Genomic DNA, 17,417 nt, shown 5'->3' on the forward strand with positions numbered 1-17,417 from the left:
CTGCGTTGGAACCATCTTTTCAAATGGTGTTTAAAAAAAAAAAAGGGACTCTTCATTCGTACCCTGCACCGAGCTCTCCGTCCATCTGTAAGTGGCAGAAAAACGATACACAAACAAGTTTCCCTCTGACTTCCTTCCATCAGTTTGGACGCGCTGTGCCTGAAGCCATTAGCACAGGAGCTAATTGACTTATCGATTCCCTGACTCATTAGGAGCCCGGCGACTTCCCGTACACACGGATGGACAGTTTTTTTTTTTTTTCCCCTGACGGGGTGGGTGGTGCGGGACACCGGGAGTTGACAGCAGTGGGCGAGGAAGCATCGCGTTCCCACTCGGCTACCGGCTGTCCTCCCACTTCCACAGATACTCCGCCCCGCTCCTCCCAGTAGACACCGCGAAGCCACTCACGGAGACCGACAAGGTGGCCGCTGCTGACGTCGCTCGCTTTTACTCGCGGGGACTTGTCGTCGACCTCATATCGTCTGACAGTTACCGTCGCGGGGTGCTGTGTGTACTCTGCTGCCGGAGGACCGAGGTGTGTGTGTGTGTGTGTGGCCGCGCTTTCAGTCCCGAGGAGACAACACGAGTCGTACTATGGAGTTTGTTACCCTCCTGACCCTCACCGCCGTCATGTTGGCGGGCCGCGGTGACGCAGGTAAGGACTCCATTAACCGAGTGTGCTGGTCGCAATGGAACCGTAATTGGAGCCTGTTCGTTAAGTGGTTCAGTGGTGCACGAACCTGAGGACGCACGTTTGGCAGCTTTTAATGGCGCACCTTTCACCTGCGTTTATGTCGACTTTCATCTTCTAAAGAGCTCTTGACCCTGTGACTTCTCATTCAGGATTTTTCCATTTTCCTATTTGCTATTATCGTTCTGGCCCACTCAACGTGGCCCAGGTAGACCGCCGGGTTTAGGGCTAAGGTGTACCTGTCTTGTATTTTACCTTTTGAAGATGATGCCTATTAAATGTTGAAGAATGAATTATTATCGGCGAGATATTATACGTTGTTTTGCGTCCGGCGCTTTTAATGAGCATTAGAGTGATATGACTCATAAGCTGGAGCTCTTAACCTTCTATGGAATATGTTTATAATCCAATTTCGGTGACTCAAACACATTTTCAAAAGTAGTTTCATAGGAAGGAACTGATACTTCCGTGGCTTTATTTCTAGAACACAATTCCCGATGGAGGAACCTGTTAACCCGGATTATCGCACTACTTGACAACACATGAAGATGTTTTTACCTTCCGTCACTGAGATCTTATTAAGATAATTACTATCTATCAGAGGAGGAAAGAGTAACAACATTTTGTACTCAAGTAAAAGTACTGTTACTCAAGTAAAATTTTACTGAAGTACAAGTAAAGTTACCAGTCTAAAAAATTTACTCAAGTAAAAGTATAAAAGTAGCTCATTAAAAATCTACTCAGAGTAAAAGTTACTGAGTTACTTTTTTAACAGCTGGGTGGGGTGCGGGATTCTAGTGTAGTTAAAAAAAAGACAAGGGAAAATAAATCTCAATCTAGATGTTTTTAATTGAAGGAAGACCTTTACAAATTAAAGTGTAATAGCAAAAATAATTAAATTAAATTAAAAGCGATGATTTTCGTGCAGATCATCCAATAAAACATTTTTAACATTACTGCAACCACTAAATGTGGCACGAACTGTGGATTCAGTAAAGCAGGGGTGTCAAACTATAGATACCAGATACTGCCGACTGCGACCGAACGCGGGCCACTGACGATCGGCGCGAACGGCTGACGGGGCGGTGGCGTCGCTGACGGGGGGCGTCGCTGACGGGGGGTGGCGCTGACGGGGGGTGGCGCTGGCGGTCCGACCGACGGTTCGCTGACGTCGGGACGTATGCACTCCAGTGGCGGACCGTTTGCTCTGCGATCTCCTTAAACTGTCTCTGCTCTGCTCACTGAAGCAAAACAGTACGTGGAGAATGAATATCAGCGAGTGTAGTCACCTACTGCTGCTAACACATCCCCTCAGACTAGGATTATTTATTTATATCCGTTAATGAACTTTTCTCCTCTTGTTACCCTGGTAACCGCTGTCATTACAGGCGGTTGCGTCGATTCTTACTGTGAAAATCTACGTACTTCCGGTCTAGCGGCTACGCTTCGCATTTTCATTCGATTTCAGCTGGGTTTGCGTTTGTTTTGTCTGTCTCCATCATTGTTGTTTAGCGCGTTCGTTCTTCTCCCGCTCATCACTCAATCAGTGCAGTAATGTTAGTTTCCTGGGCGCGATGTTTTTTTCCTTTGCAATTTTTTTTCTTTGCATTTTTTATTACACAGTAACGGATATGATTCAAGATGTAGCGAAGTACAATACTTCAAACAAAAAATACTTAAGTAAAAGTAAAATTACAGTAGCTACACAAAAATACTACTCAATTACAGTAACGCGAGTAAAGGTAATTCGTTACTTTCCACCTCTGCTATCTATGGTATTGGTTTTTGAGCTATATAGATAGGAATCTATTTTAATTTCACTAAAACTGAAAATACTTTGTTGGAGAAAGCTGACCCATCAAGTACGGGGACCGGTCCTGTAAAGACGCAACAGCAATACAAAGTGCGTCAGCTACGCCAGCGACTTAATCTGTTCATCCGTTATCATATTGTTTGAACTGTACTTAAATCTGAACTGTACTTAAATCTATCTTCGAATGACACTAATTCTCCGTTTTTGTCTCGCTCGCAGAAGGCGTCCCCCCTCCCACGGGTGTGTCCTATGTTTGGCTTGATCTCCTCACGTTGCGCGTGTCCTGGAAGAAGCCCATCGGGAACTTCCAATACATGTACATGGAGAAGTCAACAGGAGAGCAAGATAAAGTAGGGAACCTGCTTAAATCATGGGTCTGTTAGGTTCTGTTTCACATTATGTGATTGATGTATCTGACTATTTAATTATTGTTCTGTTCATTGTTGTTGATTTATTAGTTCTTTCACCAAGAAAAAAACAATTATGCAAGTATTTTTCTTAATGTACACAAAATACCCCATAATGACAAAGTGTAAAGTTGTTGTTTTTTTTCAAACTGAAAATAAGGCACAACATTACTTAAATACTAATATTATTCATCATATTATTATTATAAGTATCCTCTGTAATAAAAAACAAACACACCTGAGAGCTGAATTTCCCCTGCATGAGGCTGTTAAATTATTCCATCTAATATCTCTAAAGCATCTAATACTTAAGTAGCTGTGCAGATAAATAAAAGTACGTTTTTGGATAAGACTGAAAAAATGTTCTTGCACAACGCGCACTGTTTAAATGCTAAAAATGCACCCACACGAACGGACAATACATGAATTACTGTCAAGTCAGTTTTGTATGTTAAGCTATGAGGGGAACAAATGAATGAATGAAATGGTAAATGAATAAGCATCTTAACGATGAAAATTGTAACAGTCCTCCATCCCGAGGCAGTGTTTTAATGAGTGTTAGCATAACCCGTTTTTTTTTTTTCGGTCCTCCAGCAGAGCACGCCATGGAGAAATTTCACAGTGGAACTCCTCACAGAAAATATGGTCTCTGACAATTGGACGTACCTCATTCAGACGGTTGGTGGACCCAGTGTGTCCCAAATCATTAAATCCCCTAAGCCAAGAGGTAAGAATCAGAAAGCTGTCCGGTGAGCCCGTGACGATGACCCAAAGTCCTAACTGAATCCCGCTGCTCATCTGACTTCTTTGTTCTTGCACTGCGCAGCTGAAGTGAACGACATCAAATGTGTCATCCACAAGACAAGTGGCACAGGAATTAACTGCTCCTGGATCCCAGGGAATCAGATGTTCAATTTATCCTATAGGTGAGAATACAGCAACAATAGATGATGTGCAATAGTGATGTAATGGTGGCTGCTCTGAGGAGCTAACTGTTTGAACCTGCCTGGTAAAGACTTGTTCACACAAGGACAATAGTGGAATCAAGAAAAAGCTCAGCCTGGACAGATGTTTATGGTCTGGAGGTCATTTGTGAGCTTCATGAACAGGGTTCGAAATGAGGGGAGTCTGGGGGGGGGTCCCAGACACCCTATAAGTCATTAGGGACCCCCTATAAGAATTTATTTTTGGATTTTGGGGGGTCCCCGACAAATATTTTTAACATTAAAAATGATTGTGAAAAGGTCTTTAGTGACGTTTTATATTCATAACAATAATTTATTTATTTCCTAGCGCGATTGGGCAGCAATCAGGGCAGCTAATAGCATCACAGATAGTTGTTGTGGTCTATGGCGCAGACACGTAGGTTATTGTTGGACGTAATGATTAGAAGAGTGCGTTTGTCAACGTTTCTTGCTGTATGTGTATGAAGCCAAACAACCTGCCACCTAACAGCACCACATTCACAAACATATTGCTGAAAATCTACAAAACGCATCACAAATCCATTGCAGCGTTCACTATTGCAAAAGTGACCACTACATCACAACCACGTATGAAAACATGTATTCAAGAAAATATATTTAAAAAAAGATCGGAACGATCGGGATGCGAAGCCGGTGGGTCAAAACATCCTAAAGCCAACGAGCCCACTGCTCTACGCAGTGAGCTATGGAGATTTACAGGTTCTCCTCTTTGGTACAGGTGTCTTAACGGTCGTTATCTACCGGACCGAATAGCAACTCTGATTTCGGTGCCTTATTTAGATGCCAGGTACAGTCTTTGTATACATCATTATTATTCAATCCAGCGGCTAGTTGTTCCATTAACATAAAGGATGAGAAACGCCAGTTGTATTTGATCAAACCGGACTTGATTGAAGGTGCATGGTGCTGCCATAATGAGTACACCTGGTGGATTTAGGTAACTTAGTTAACTTCCTTGCTCAAGGAAAGATTGACCTGTTATCCACTTTGTCATGTCAGAGATTTATATAAGGTGCTGTAACTTTGTTGCTCCAGAATTAGAGGGTTACCTGTTTGATTATAGCCAATCCACTTCTCCAGACACCACTACAATACTGGGACTAGCCCAAACCATGAAAAACATCCCAAGACCATTATCCCACCTTCAAAATATGTCAATATAATTTTGCCTGCAGTATATAGTGTAGCAAGGTAGTCTTCAGTATTTTTTATAGTTACATTTTAGGGGATTCCCCAAGAGTCCTAAGTCATTTCAAACCCTGTTCATGAACATCTGGCTGAAGGAGTTGCAGAAGCAAGCGTTTCAGCAATGTTTTCAGCAGTCAGTTTCCCCATTTTCTTCTTCTATATATCTTCTCATTGCAGGGTTTTTGGAATGAATTCGAACAACAACAAAAAATTCACACCGTGCACTCGGCCGTACAGCAGTCCGACCAGGAATGGCTGCTACCTGGATCATGCTAAAGCCGAGGATAGTACCTGCATGCTTTTCGAAACTCAGACTGGATACAGCACCTATGAAATGAAACCAAGTCAGTTATAGTATAAGTTCATTATTTATATCATTATACGTTGAGAAAATAAACGGAACACAATTGCTGTTCAACTACTTTTACTGCCAAGTGCATGTGAAAAGACTTATACAGTTTTTTGTTGTTTTACACTTCAGTGGTAGATCCGCCGGAGTTGAGCATCAAAGAAGAAGGTGGTGAACTGAAACTGAGCTTTTCAAAACCAAAGGTTCCACAAAATTGCATCTGGACATACAACGTCTGCTACAGCAAATGCAATCACCCCAAAGTGAGTAGTGGAATTGAACTGGTTTGCAGACAATTTGGCAGACTTAAAGTCTCTCCACACCTGACTAGTGCACCTCTGTGTTTTTTGTGTGCTGCACTGTTTTAGGAGTGTCAGAACTTCATTTGGAACAAAGAGCCGATGTTTGTGCCCTACAAGAAAGACTGCCGTTACGACTTCTGGTCCAGCATCAAGGCAGGCAAAAGTTGCAAAGGAGTTTTCAGCGACTTTGGCAAAGTCGTGTCTTATAGTAAGCGTCCAACCATTTATACTCACACTGATTTCTCATTCAGTGCCCAACAACAAGATCGATACCAAAATGTTAAATCTAAGTGGATATTTCTTTGCGAGGTGTATTTGTTGTAGATAGCCATGCTGCACATTGTGTTCTGCACTGGGTACTTTTCACATTATTAAGAAAATGGAAAAGAAATACTAGAAAATTTGATAAAATTGATCCTGATTCAAAACCGATGTGTTGTGTGTGTCAGATCAGGAAACATTTATTGCCATAATATGTCAGACATACATGGAATTTGACTTGGCGGTTGGTGCATGACGGCAGACAGTACAGTAATGGGCAACAGACAGACAACGTAGTGCAGGAATAAGATAAAAATATAATAAAATATATGATAGGGGTTAGTACGCTAAAGCTATGCGTTTCCTATTCTAAAGCACTAGTGCCACTGTGAAAATACTTTACTGTATGTGCTGCATTCAAATCTGACTTAAGTAAAATAGTGTATCTGCAAAATACACTTCAAGTATTGAAAAGTGAAAGTACTCATTGGATTGTAAATTGTTCCCTTGTTCCCTCTGTGTTTTACGGTTCTATGTGATAGTGTTGGATTCAACACTCTAAATCTAAAAATTAATTTGTCCAAAACAATTCTAAATCGCAATCCGGACCTCAGGAGCCATGAAGGAGTTAAGAAATTGAGACATCTACTCATGTAGTCAAGTGAAAATTAAGACTAAAGGTGTGAAGTTGCATAAAATCATTTTACAAGTAAGTATTCCTTACTTGTATGCTAAAACTTTTTATCTCATTTAAGACTCCACAGCGACTAACGACACGCTGACTGTGGTTTCCATCGTCCTCCCCATCGTCCTGTCCGTCTGCATCTTTCTGTCCTGCTACTGCTTCAGGAGGTACGTTTTTGCACATCGCACAACAGGGCAGATTTTTTTGAACCAACATTCTATTTTTAATAAGTGCATGCCTCATGGTGTAGCTTTTACGCAACGCCATTTGAGATGTGCAGCAAGGAGCACAAGCCCCATAGATCATTGTCTTGTTCTTTTAACGAGACTGTCCTGGACTTCCTCGAAACGCTGCCACTGGAGTCATTTAGGGTTCAACAAGTGTGAGTGTGCGTGCATGGCACATGCCCAACAAACACGCCTCACATAACACTCCCTGAGTCACATGCAGGGAGTGTTAAAGGTTCAGCTGCAATAAGGTACAAAGTGTCATAAAACGATGTCCACGGTGCTTTAAGTTATTTTGAAGTATTCTCTGCAAACACTTCAAGAGCCGTGCTCTACTTTCACTTGTAATTTTCTTCCATAAACACCGGCCATATTGTAGATTCCAGGTCGTGGTGGTGGAAGCATTGTGTGTTGGTTGTGCTGATCTCTGGCACAACGTCTGTTTGCAGGTACAGCTCCATAATTTGTCCCGTCATACCAGATCCGTCAGCGATATTCAAGGAAATGATGATGAATGGAAACAAAGAACTTAAGGTATGTTTTAGGGACAGATAAAAGAAAAAAAAACATTCCAAAAGACATCTATGCTCTGCCCACAAATTCCCATGATCCTTTGTTTTTGCAGACAACGGGGACTCTGTACGCGCCGGTTCCAGAGCCCATTGAATCCTGCAGAGTTGACCCTGTCCCGGATTACATGCTGAAATCCTGACGTACACACGTGCGCTGCGACGCCTGCTGTACCAGTCGGACTCCCACCCTCGGCGGAGTCGTGAAGGAATGTTTTTACAAAGTGTGCTTTACTTCTGGATTGTGTTGAGGCCGAGCGAGCTGTGTCACTGCAGCCCAGGGACAACTTCCACCCCTGGAGGCCAGCAAATGACAAGATATTCAGCAGCTTTCCTGCCAACTCGACCTCAAAGCGCTGTGCAGATTTGCGCCGGTCGGTCAGGCCCGAATAAGGAAACGCATTGATCCTTCAGGGAGGCCCTCAAAAACTGCACACAGAGGGCCACCAGGCTGTGTACCCGGCAATGATGACAAGGCAAGAAAGTTTCCATGCCTGTGATGTACTGATATTGTCCTGTTGATCGTGGGGGGGAGCAGAGGCTGTATTTAAGTCGGTGAGCAGATGACTGTCCCTGGATTGCTGCTTTACTAGAAGATGACAAAAGGATAAGAAGTGACTCGTGTCTTGCCACAGCAAAGGTCTCTGTTGCGGGAATGAAAGCAACTGCCGGAAAGTCGTCATGGCAACTAGACAATGGGCAGGAAGCAATAAGTGGGAAGCACATAGTTATGAAATCTAGTGATTCAAAACAGTTAATTTATCATCAATTAATCTGTACTTGAAAATGTGTCTTGCGCTGTTAAAGCTTTTCAACCTTTGTACTCAACTTTTTGTGGAAAGACAACGTAGTTTTACAGAGTTAAATGCGTTAACTTGGCTTTCAGGCTGCTGGTTTTGTGTAATCTGGCTGCTTGTTCACAATGCTGTATCACTGTTGGTTACACACTCCTTCCTTCCTCAAACGCAAGCCGTCCCTTGTTGCCTTCTCACATTTACCAACACTTCTGTGGGGAAATAGTGAATTCCTGCTGATAATTTTAATTCAAATAAAGAGAAAATAGTTTTAGCTGCTTGGTTGTGATTGCCTGACACTGCTACGGCCTTCATTAGTGTTCCTTGAGTCCACACGAGGAACTGTTATTTCACATGTGTAATTCAGAATCCAAAATTACAAAAAAGAAAACCCACAAACATATTGTTGATGGGTTTTATTGTTAGTTGGCAGGAAATGGAATGTGTTAATGTTAACCATACTGAAGTAATGCTCCAAGATATCCACACCAGCACTCTCAAGATATTGAATCTCATACATATGTCTTCATTAATGTTATTAAATGATACTAACAAACTGTTATTACAGTTAGATCAGTCATGTCAGCACGGCTAAATACAGGGGGGGGGGGGTTTCGTCGTTGCGGGCAGACCGACGCAACGGGGTTATGGGTTGGTGTCCACTGGTTGGCGATACTGCGCAGTGAGGAGTAAACAATTGTAAACGTGAAGTCCCATTCACTGGTGTGTTTCTTCCTCCACCATGATGCCCATTTGAACCACGTGCTTGATGAAGAAGTGCTGGTATGGAGACGTGCTTTCAGACGTGAGAGGGTGTTTGGGGACAGATGTGGACCAGCACGAAGCTCTCACCATCCCACAGATGCTCTGTATGACACTGCGCTTTTCTTTTTTTTTGCCGGATCTGTAAATAAAAAGGCACTATTTGCCGTACTGTCAGAAGTGTGTGTTTGGCACTGAAATCCTTTAGTACACATCTTTATTACCTTCCCTGGCCACAGAAGAATGTGTTATACATCAAAGAGGATTTCCACATATGCGTATAAATGGTTGATTGGGTTTGATGTGCAGTGCTGGAAAATGAAGAGTCAGTAGCTGTCCCGCCCTGAGTCCCTTCCATCACAGGCCTTCCTTAGTTTAAAACAAGGGCCAATTCCTAAGATGGGGTGAAGCCTGCAATGATGCTGGTGCCCCCCAGTGCCAGACAAATTAGCCTTCAGTTTAGATCTAATATGTGAGCAGGCATCTTGCAAAACTGTTACTAGCCTGCAAAATGTTTTATTTGTTATCTTGACCTGTTGCCAGGATGTCTTCCAGTCTTGTTTGTTCTGTGCACATAATAGAAATATATTTAGAATTGGACACAGCTTATAGAGATTTGTGCATATTGTAAAACATATTCTTGCATTGTGAATAAAGGTTTGCAATGAGGCCTAGTATTTAGGGTACATTTAAAAGCAAAGTATAGACTAAATAATACATATTATCCATATAGTGCTTTACATGGCAGGTTACTCAAAGACACTTTACAGTAAAACCGGGTACATTAAGCAGATGAACAGACACAGTAATAATAAAACCAACACATAAAACCATCATATTAAAAGCATTTAAAACAGAGTGTACAACTTTCCTATTAAGTAAATATTTTATATCCCTTCCACATTGTCAGCATGTGACGGTCTTCAGCAGATTTACTTCCGCTTCAGTAAATCTGTGATCGATACCGTGGGCTACTTAAGAAAGCCACTTATCCTGGATATGTGAAGCTGAATCAACTTAGCTCCCCAAACCTGGCTCTACAGGGGGTGAAGTAAGTATTGAACACGTCACCATTTTCTCAGTAAATATATTTCCAAAGGAGCTTTTGACATGAAATTTTCACCAGATGTTGCTAACAACCCAATTAATACATACAGACAAAGAAACAAAACAAGGAAGTTCAGAAATTTCAAAATTTCCCTGTGTCATTTCACATTTATTACACATAACTTCTTGGTTATGGTTCATTTCTATGTATGTATTACTTGGGTTGTTAAAAAAACATATCTGGTGAAAATTTCATGTCAATAGCTCCTTTGGAAATATATTGACTGAGAGAAATGGTGACATGTTCAATACTCATTTCACCCTCTGTATGTTCCATCTTGGGTGTTCTTGACATGACCATAAAGTCCAAGCTACATTCCTCCAGGATAAGATGAATATCCCGGCTTAATCCCTTATCCTGGTGTTGTGCAATGCCCCCCTGCAATATCAAAACTGTCAATAATAATAATAATAATAGTATTCAACAATCCATTTCACTGGTGTTTATACCATTTGTAATCGAGATGACTTTCTTTTAACTGAAGAAATAATTAAAATGTATAAACATCAGATGTGCTCAGAAAAATGGTAAAGGGATATGAACTGAAATAATGAGACTGAAATAATAATGAACATTTTTTAAAAGTCAATAGAATTTCGAGAGAGAAACTTGAAAAGATATAGCAAGTTTTAAGAAAAACTTCCTTTTATAAAGAGTTCACCATACATTTGAAGTTGATTGTATTTGTATAGTTTATATCAAGTTTCATGTATATTCTTTGAATCCAGACAGTGAAATGGGGGTAGTTTTTGTCATGTGATGTTAAATAGACCATATGTAATGAATAACTTTACAATGAATGAATGAATGTGTGGGATTAAAAAAAAAGAAAAATAGGGTACGTTATATACACAACAAATACTTTCATCCGAGTCTCAAAAGAAAACAAAATGTAAGCAATTCAGAAAGTACCCCGTATGCTGTTCTGGTGTGGATTCCACATGTTTAAGTAGAAAATGAACACAACCAGACTTGCAGCTAACTTTCGGTGTGGGAGGATGCTTCCGGCCCAAAGCAATCCCTCCGCCCCGTTCTAGCCTCCTGACCACTAGCGACACCTCTCCTTCTACGTCCAGCGAACCGCAGCGAAACACGGACATTTACCTCCAGGCTTTGCTCAGAACCTGGACATCACGCGGAAGCCGCAGGAACCGTTAAAGCACGATAAAGGATCTCCTCGAAAACGCACTGCAGGACCCCTAAACCCCTAAACGCCCCCCTACCCTCCACCCGAGCTAAAGATGGCCAGGACCCGCCTCAGTTTGGACCTGCTTGTTTGCTGCTGCTTCTTTCTGACAGTGGGATCCCAGCGAGGTCAGAAAAGATCCATAACGTTGTGTCTCTTTGTTAATGGAAAATGTAACGCAGAGTAAAAATCCAAAGGAATCCGCAGACTAGGTCACGGTGTTTCCCGGGAACTGACGTCACGGATGACTCTTAATCGGTGTTGCGCAAAACAACGCGTACAACGTGTAAACATTTCAGTTCAAGGAACTAGATGATGGACGTTTAGTAGCATGAAGTAAAGAGTAACTCTCATTTTGTGTGTATATTCTTTGGCTGAAAACGCGAGTTCCTGTCTTTAACTCATCCGTGGAAGTTCGGGGTTATTCTGACCACATTTTCACTCACAAATCGATCACTTTCACTGTTATCAATGGGGCGAATTTGTGAATAGAGATGTCCTGGATTACACCTGGAAGAGTTCTTTCGGTGTTTTGTAAGACGGGGTTTACGGATGAAAAAAAAAAAGCGATGTGAATGCACATGGGAACCAGATGTAGATGTCTGTCTTTTCTCTCTCTCTGCACATAAGCACCCGTCTCACCACCACGCGATGTTTCCCTGGTTTGGATCAACGAGTTCTGGGCCCAACTGTCCTGGGCCCCACCACCGCATTCAATGGCAAACTGTCATTATGAAGTGATTGGAGAAATACATTTAGGAGAAAAACTTTTCCATGTGAGTATGCATATATTTCTCTATTTAGAATTATATAATTATTTTTAATGACTATCATTATTATAATTATTATTAATAATTAAGGCCCTGCAGCCACAAATGAACTTAATGCCCAGTTCCTATAGCCTATTAAATGGGAGTATAAGGTACAATGTGGAACGCCTCACAATTCTACCAGCTTTGGTGAAAATGTGCTTCACCACATTCCACCGGCGTTCTCATCATATGTTCAGATATTTGTCGTGACAACGTGTCAGAGTTCACTGTATTTGAGGCAATGTCGGTCTTCTGTGCTCTCTGCTCTCTTACAATATGAAATACCTCGCGCCCGCTCGACAAAGCGTGTGCTGCCAGTGCTACTAGTGATGGCTCCCTTGTTCACGCACCTTTTTCTTTTTTTTGTCTTCTCGATAGAGTAAAAATGTCAATACTCAATACTTTAAAAGGAAAATTGTCATGGAGGGAGGCTTTCTGCAATTGCGTGTTCAAACCACCTGCAGCGGCATCCACAGTGAACCAGTTGTAATGATCCTCAAATACCCAGGTAGCTCATTCAGTCGACCGCCGACTTGCATTATCACTGTGATTTTTGCACTCAAATTTTGGATGCTTTTCAAACAGACCAAGCCATGCCCTTTTTGAACCAGTTATGGGCTGCATTTTCATGTGTGTATCTCTCATTTCCTCTCAGACCTGGTGAGGAATGTGCACTGCTACAGCTTTGCCGCCACAAAAGGTCACTGCTCCTGGTCCCCAGCCAGCCAAGCTCCAGATCTTCGGTTCTTCTACTGGTATGTCTGTTTATTTTACACACATTTTGTATTTACACAATCTCTGTGGAGCTGTACATAAAACATTCACGCTGTACATGAAGAATATGTATTTTGTTTTTTATAAAATCTGGCACCATGTAGGAGTAATAATCTGGGGTTCAGCTGAACTCTTCACATATTTTATCGCTCCAGGGCTCAGCTTAGGAATTGTTTGTTGACCATGTGGCACTTTTTTGGGACCCATGCCATATTTGGTAATACATCAGTATTTTAACAAGCTGGCTGGGCATAAACAATCTTTGGCCAATACTAACATTCCTATTACTATCTTGTTTGCCAGTATCGTCAGTAATAAATTCTTCTGTAATGTTCAAAATGTTCAAATTCACACGGTAAATAAATGCATCCTCTCTGAGGACATTTATGAATAAGCTCCTGGGAAGAAGCCAACACAAATAAAGAATGAATCCTACGAACAAACATTGTGTGCGTGTTCAAAGCTAACACTAACTCTCAACGGTGATTCTGAGAAACGCAGCAATATGGAGCCATGAATTCATTTAAATACGTCCTTGTGCTCCTTTTAACAGAACAAGGCCTCGGTAAAGGATAAAGGAAATCTTTTTCCAGTATTCCATTTTTTAGTCTAGTGCCCCTTTATGTGATACTTCTGAAAATTTGGGCCTCAAGTTCAAATATTTATGAATTGGTTCTCAAGCTTCTTCCCAGTTAGCAGAAATGTGGGGAATTTGAACCACATAGAAGGCCACCACGAAGCCTGTGACTGAATCCGGGCCCCAGGGGGCTCCTCTGGGAACATTAGATCCTTTCCAAAATGTCGAGCTATTCCTTTAACTTCCTTCAACACTGGTTTATATGTGTGTATGGATTAGTATGCAGCATGAGAGTAAACTACCTTCTACTCTTTCCCCAATCTTTCCCAGGTTAGTTGATGATTATAGTGAGCCACCTGCCGATGAGACTTCGGTCAACATACAGGAGTGCCTATCGTACAATTACACTGGCGCTGTCAGGACTGGTTGTAACCTGGAGGCGAGAACGGACCAAATCATCTACATCTTTTTTAATGCAACGCTGATGGACACCGTTCCCAGGAACACCTTTAAAAAAGAAACCTTTGAAGACGGTGTGCAGCCAGTGGAAAACCAACTGATTAGTAGCATGGATCCTACCATGGAAACGTTCTGATGAAATACGTCGCACTTCCCCATTTGCTTCAAAGAGAAGTAGCCCAGTGTGCTTTCTCAAAAATGGTTTTGCAATTAGTGTGTGTTTGTGTGTGTGTAAAAACACTGACTTTCAACTTTGTACAATATCGAGCCATCTTAAGGAAGAGTTACTTTTCAAAGGGAGCCCGATGAGCCGCAGTATTTTATGACGTGTACGACTGGATTGTAGTTATTACATCTCTGTCATGTCTGTCTCCCTGCAGTGCGACCTCCTCCCCTTGAGTGGACAGTCAATAAAACTGGGGATAAGTTCGCCATTAGTTGGACCAAACCTGATATTCCAATAGATTGGAGTATTATTATGAGGTACACTGAGTGTGATGAAACAAAGGTAAGAGACACATTATTAAAAATGCGGTTTAATGTCACAACATTTGGTTCATGTCCTATTTGCCACAGGATGAATCCTACTGACTATGAGGTTAACATCTGGGTTTTGAGGGAAATAGCTGTCAAACTATTGACAGGGTTATAATGTAATTTGGTAGACGGAGGGCACAGAGATTCCACAGGATGCCTGGATGTTGGATGTTGACTAGCTGAATAGTCGCTGTAACTGTTTGGCCTTCATTGTCTTACAGAATAAAACCTTTCAGGGGGATAAGCCAGGCGAGTTGGACCTGGTCCCTCACTGTCCTTACTGTATGGCCCTTATTGCACACTTCGTAAATGGAGCGACACCATGGACCAAGGAGAAGTGTTTCGGTACGGCCATCGCCTCCCTCTTTATTTTATTATGTTGTTGAAGAGCTGCATTGAGAATTAAGTGTCCAGAAGCTCAAAGCCACCCTGGTCCAGATGTTCTTCCCTACGGCTGTCAAGTGTTTGTTTGTGAGGACCAGCGGCAGATGTATTCACACCCCCCCCCCCTTATATTGTTTTTTCCCGGTGGTGGGATGTACGTTTACTCAAGTAGCATACATAAATATTTCGTTTTTAACCGGATTTAATTTGTAACTCTAAAATACACTGCAGTCGTATACGTTATGCTCAGGTCATAACGTTGCTGATGTTTTGGTGTGCAGATGCAGACATAGATCCTAAAGCGTGGATGTTGGCTGCCATTATCATCCCACTGATGCTTGTGGGCCTGTTGGCGCTGATGTTCGGGTGTTACAGGAAGTACGTGAAGCCTTCATCTTTTTGCTTTTGCTCCTATCAATTGTGGTGGTTTGCCTCTGATATTTAACTTGTTTTGTTCAGGAATAAGGAGTATATTTTCCCCAAAGTACCACAACCCCGGGACCTCCTCAGCGATATTTCTGACAACAACAACAAGGTGAGTACGTCTTGAGTAATAGGGGGAAAAGGGTAAACAACTAATAGACATTACATTGAAACTCCCCCAGGAGATTACTTACATGAAGACAATCCTTTTTAGGGTTCTTCTCAAACATGTGCTAATATGCATCCATTTGCAGAACTGAAATTGTAACATTATTATATTTTTGTTGTTGACCGGGTGATTTCTAGTGTCACACAGCCCGGCTCTCAGACTGCAACAAAACAGGGAGACAAACGAGCGAGCTGCTAAGACGAAACAATTTGTTGCTAGAAAAAAACAATCAAACAATGTCATGTGGTGTCAGTAGTGCAGTGTGTGTATGACAGTGAGCACAAAACAGAACTCAAACCCAAACACGGCACCGGTGTCACGCCGGTCTTCTTCTAGAGGCACCCCAGGTCCCCCCCGGTGCCAAATGGAGAATGTGTTTAAGGCAGGGCCCCCTCGGCTTAGGTGTGGCTCATCCAGCAGACGACAACAAACCCCTCAGTGAATACATTTATACGAAAAATATAGATATTAAATCAATTAGAACGTTTGGTGGATGTAAGTACTACTGAGGCGGATGAATCCTGCTCAGAGTATTGTGAAAATCATTTTATGAAAACAGACAAGAATATTTCTGGTTAACTGATAGATACCACGGTGAAGCGTTCACAGTAAATTATATACATTAAGACACATATTTTTTAAGTACAACTTAATTCCCCTCAAAAATATTGTGTTGAACATATTTGAATGAGCTATTGATTGAATAGGGTTGTCTTTCTGTATTTTTCTCAGAGCACTGTTCCCGACCTGTACATCCCGATGGATGAAGAAGCAAACTGTAAGATCACTCTGGTGGAAGACCCCCTCATCAACACATAATCTCATAATCCTGCTTCCCAATACTGGGTCAAGAACAAATGTGGAGACTTGACCATTCAACTGATGAAGCGGGGCGATTATAGGTTTGAAGGCGTCGACCTGCACGTCTTCAGAAGAATGGTTGTGTCCTGATTGTTGGATATCTGCTGGGACAATAACGGAGACCTTGGTTTTAACTCCACTTGGACACAGAGCCAACCTTGAGGACCTCCCCAATAGAGTTTACAGACACTTTTTAAAAACGTGTAAAAGACTAGAGGCATTATTTATCTTTTAGTTATCTTTTTTTAACCCTTTATGTGACGTATATTACCAAAGGACAGAATTTGCTCAAATAGAGCTTCTATTTAAGGGCACTGGTTTGGCGTAATCTGAAACTTTAACTCTTCCAATGATTGTTGGTCTGCTCTTAGAGAAGCTCAGAGACTGTTTTGGTGTGTAAATAATGCAAAAAATAGTAATAAAAAAGTTTGAATATTTTGTTGATGCGGCCAGATTGGCTGGGTAGGTGGTACTTATGATGACAAGTAATCTCATCATTGGCCACCAATTTTTCACTGCTAATTGCATGATTAAATTAATCTCCCAATATGGACCCCAAGTGTCACCCTGAAAACCATTTGGCCAAATAGACCTGGACATCCTCATCTAGTCAAACCTGCAGAAACAAACCAACTAATTCATTTTGAGGTTGAAAGTCTAACAGACATTTCTTCAGCAACTCTTTATCAAGAGGTGGATGTGTCAAAATGTGGTATGAAATTGCTAAATGTTGCAGGGCTCTGAACTTTTTTGTTACAATCGGCTTTCCGACAATCCTCGATGAAAGTCCCCATGAAAGGACTTGTGTCAGAGGATTAACAGTATGATTGCACCGACACAATCATGACCGCCTCCACGAACCCTGCTGCACGGGACCAAACCTGGCTCTGTGTTCCACCTTGGGTGTTCTTGACATGACATATGCGCAAAGATGATAAAATCATGATGGTGTCATGCTGTGATTGAGGCCACGATTAGTTTTCTGAAGCAATGGTGTTGTAACTCTACTAGTGTAATTCCACGGAACAATCCACCCACCCTCCCCTGGGCGGGACTACATGTTGAACCGTACATTTCTCCATAATATACACTT

At 41.8% G+C, this 17,417-nt stretch overlaps 2 protein-coding genes across 3 annotated transcripts; both read left to right on the top strand.

The window, feature by feature from the left end:
• Positions 1–390: 390 nt before the first annotated feature.
• LOC119223678 (interleukin-13 receptor subunit alpha-1-like) lies at positions 391–8,546 on the top strand. Of its 2 annotated transcripts, none has more exons than XM_037481071.2 (10): positions 391–655; positions 2,724–2,854; positions 3,509–3,638; positions 3,738–3,837; positions 5,263–5,429; positions 5,567–5,697; positions 5,803–5,944; positions 6,753–6,849; positions 7,359–7,443; positions 7,535–8,546. In XM_037481071.2, exons 1-10 carry the CDS (start codon positions 595–597, stop codon positions 7,619–7,621), a joined length of 1,131 nt encoding a protein of 376 aa, XP_037336968.2. In that variant the 5' UTR covers positions 391–594; the 3' UTR covers positions 7,622–8,546. The 2 variants fall into 2 exon arrangements, with proteins under 2 accessions (XP_037336968.2, XP_037336967.2); XM_037481070.2 differs by having other exon boundaries at positions 393–655; positions 3,506–3,638.
• Positions 8,547–11,164: 2,618 nt separating this feature from the next.
• il13ra1 (interleukin 13 receptor, alpha 1) lies at positions 11,165–16,762 on the top strand. The gene is made up of 10 exons (XM_037480876.2): positions 11,165–11,456; positions 11,959–12,104; positions 12,519–12,648; positions 12,796–12,895; positions 13,822–14,024; positions 14,331–14,458; positions 14,709–14,832; positions 15,153–15,249; positions 15,331–15,406; positions 16,196–16,762. The coding sequence occupies exons 1-10, from the start codon at positions 11,384–11,386 to the stop codon at positions 16,280–16,282; spliced, it is 1,164 nt and encodes a 387-aa protein (XP_037336773.2). The 5' UTR covers positions 11,165–11,383; the 3' UTR covers positions 16,283–16,762.
• The last annotated feature ends 655 nt before the right edge of the window (positions 16,763–17,417 follow it).

Source organism: Pungitius pungitius, chromosome 1, assembly GCF_949316345.1.
Source record: "Pungitius pungitius chromosome 1, fPunPun2.1, whole genome shotgun sequence".
Taxonomy (NCBI): Eukaryota; Metazoa; Chordata; class Actinopteri; order Perciformes; family Gasterosteidae; genus Pungitius; species Pungitius pungitius.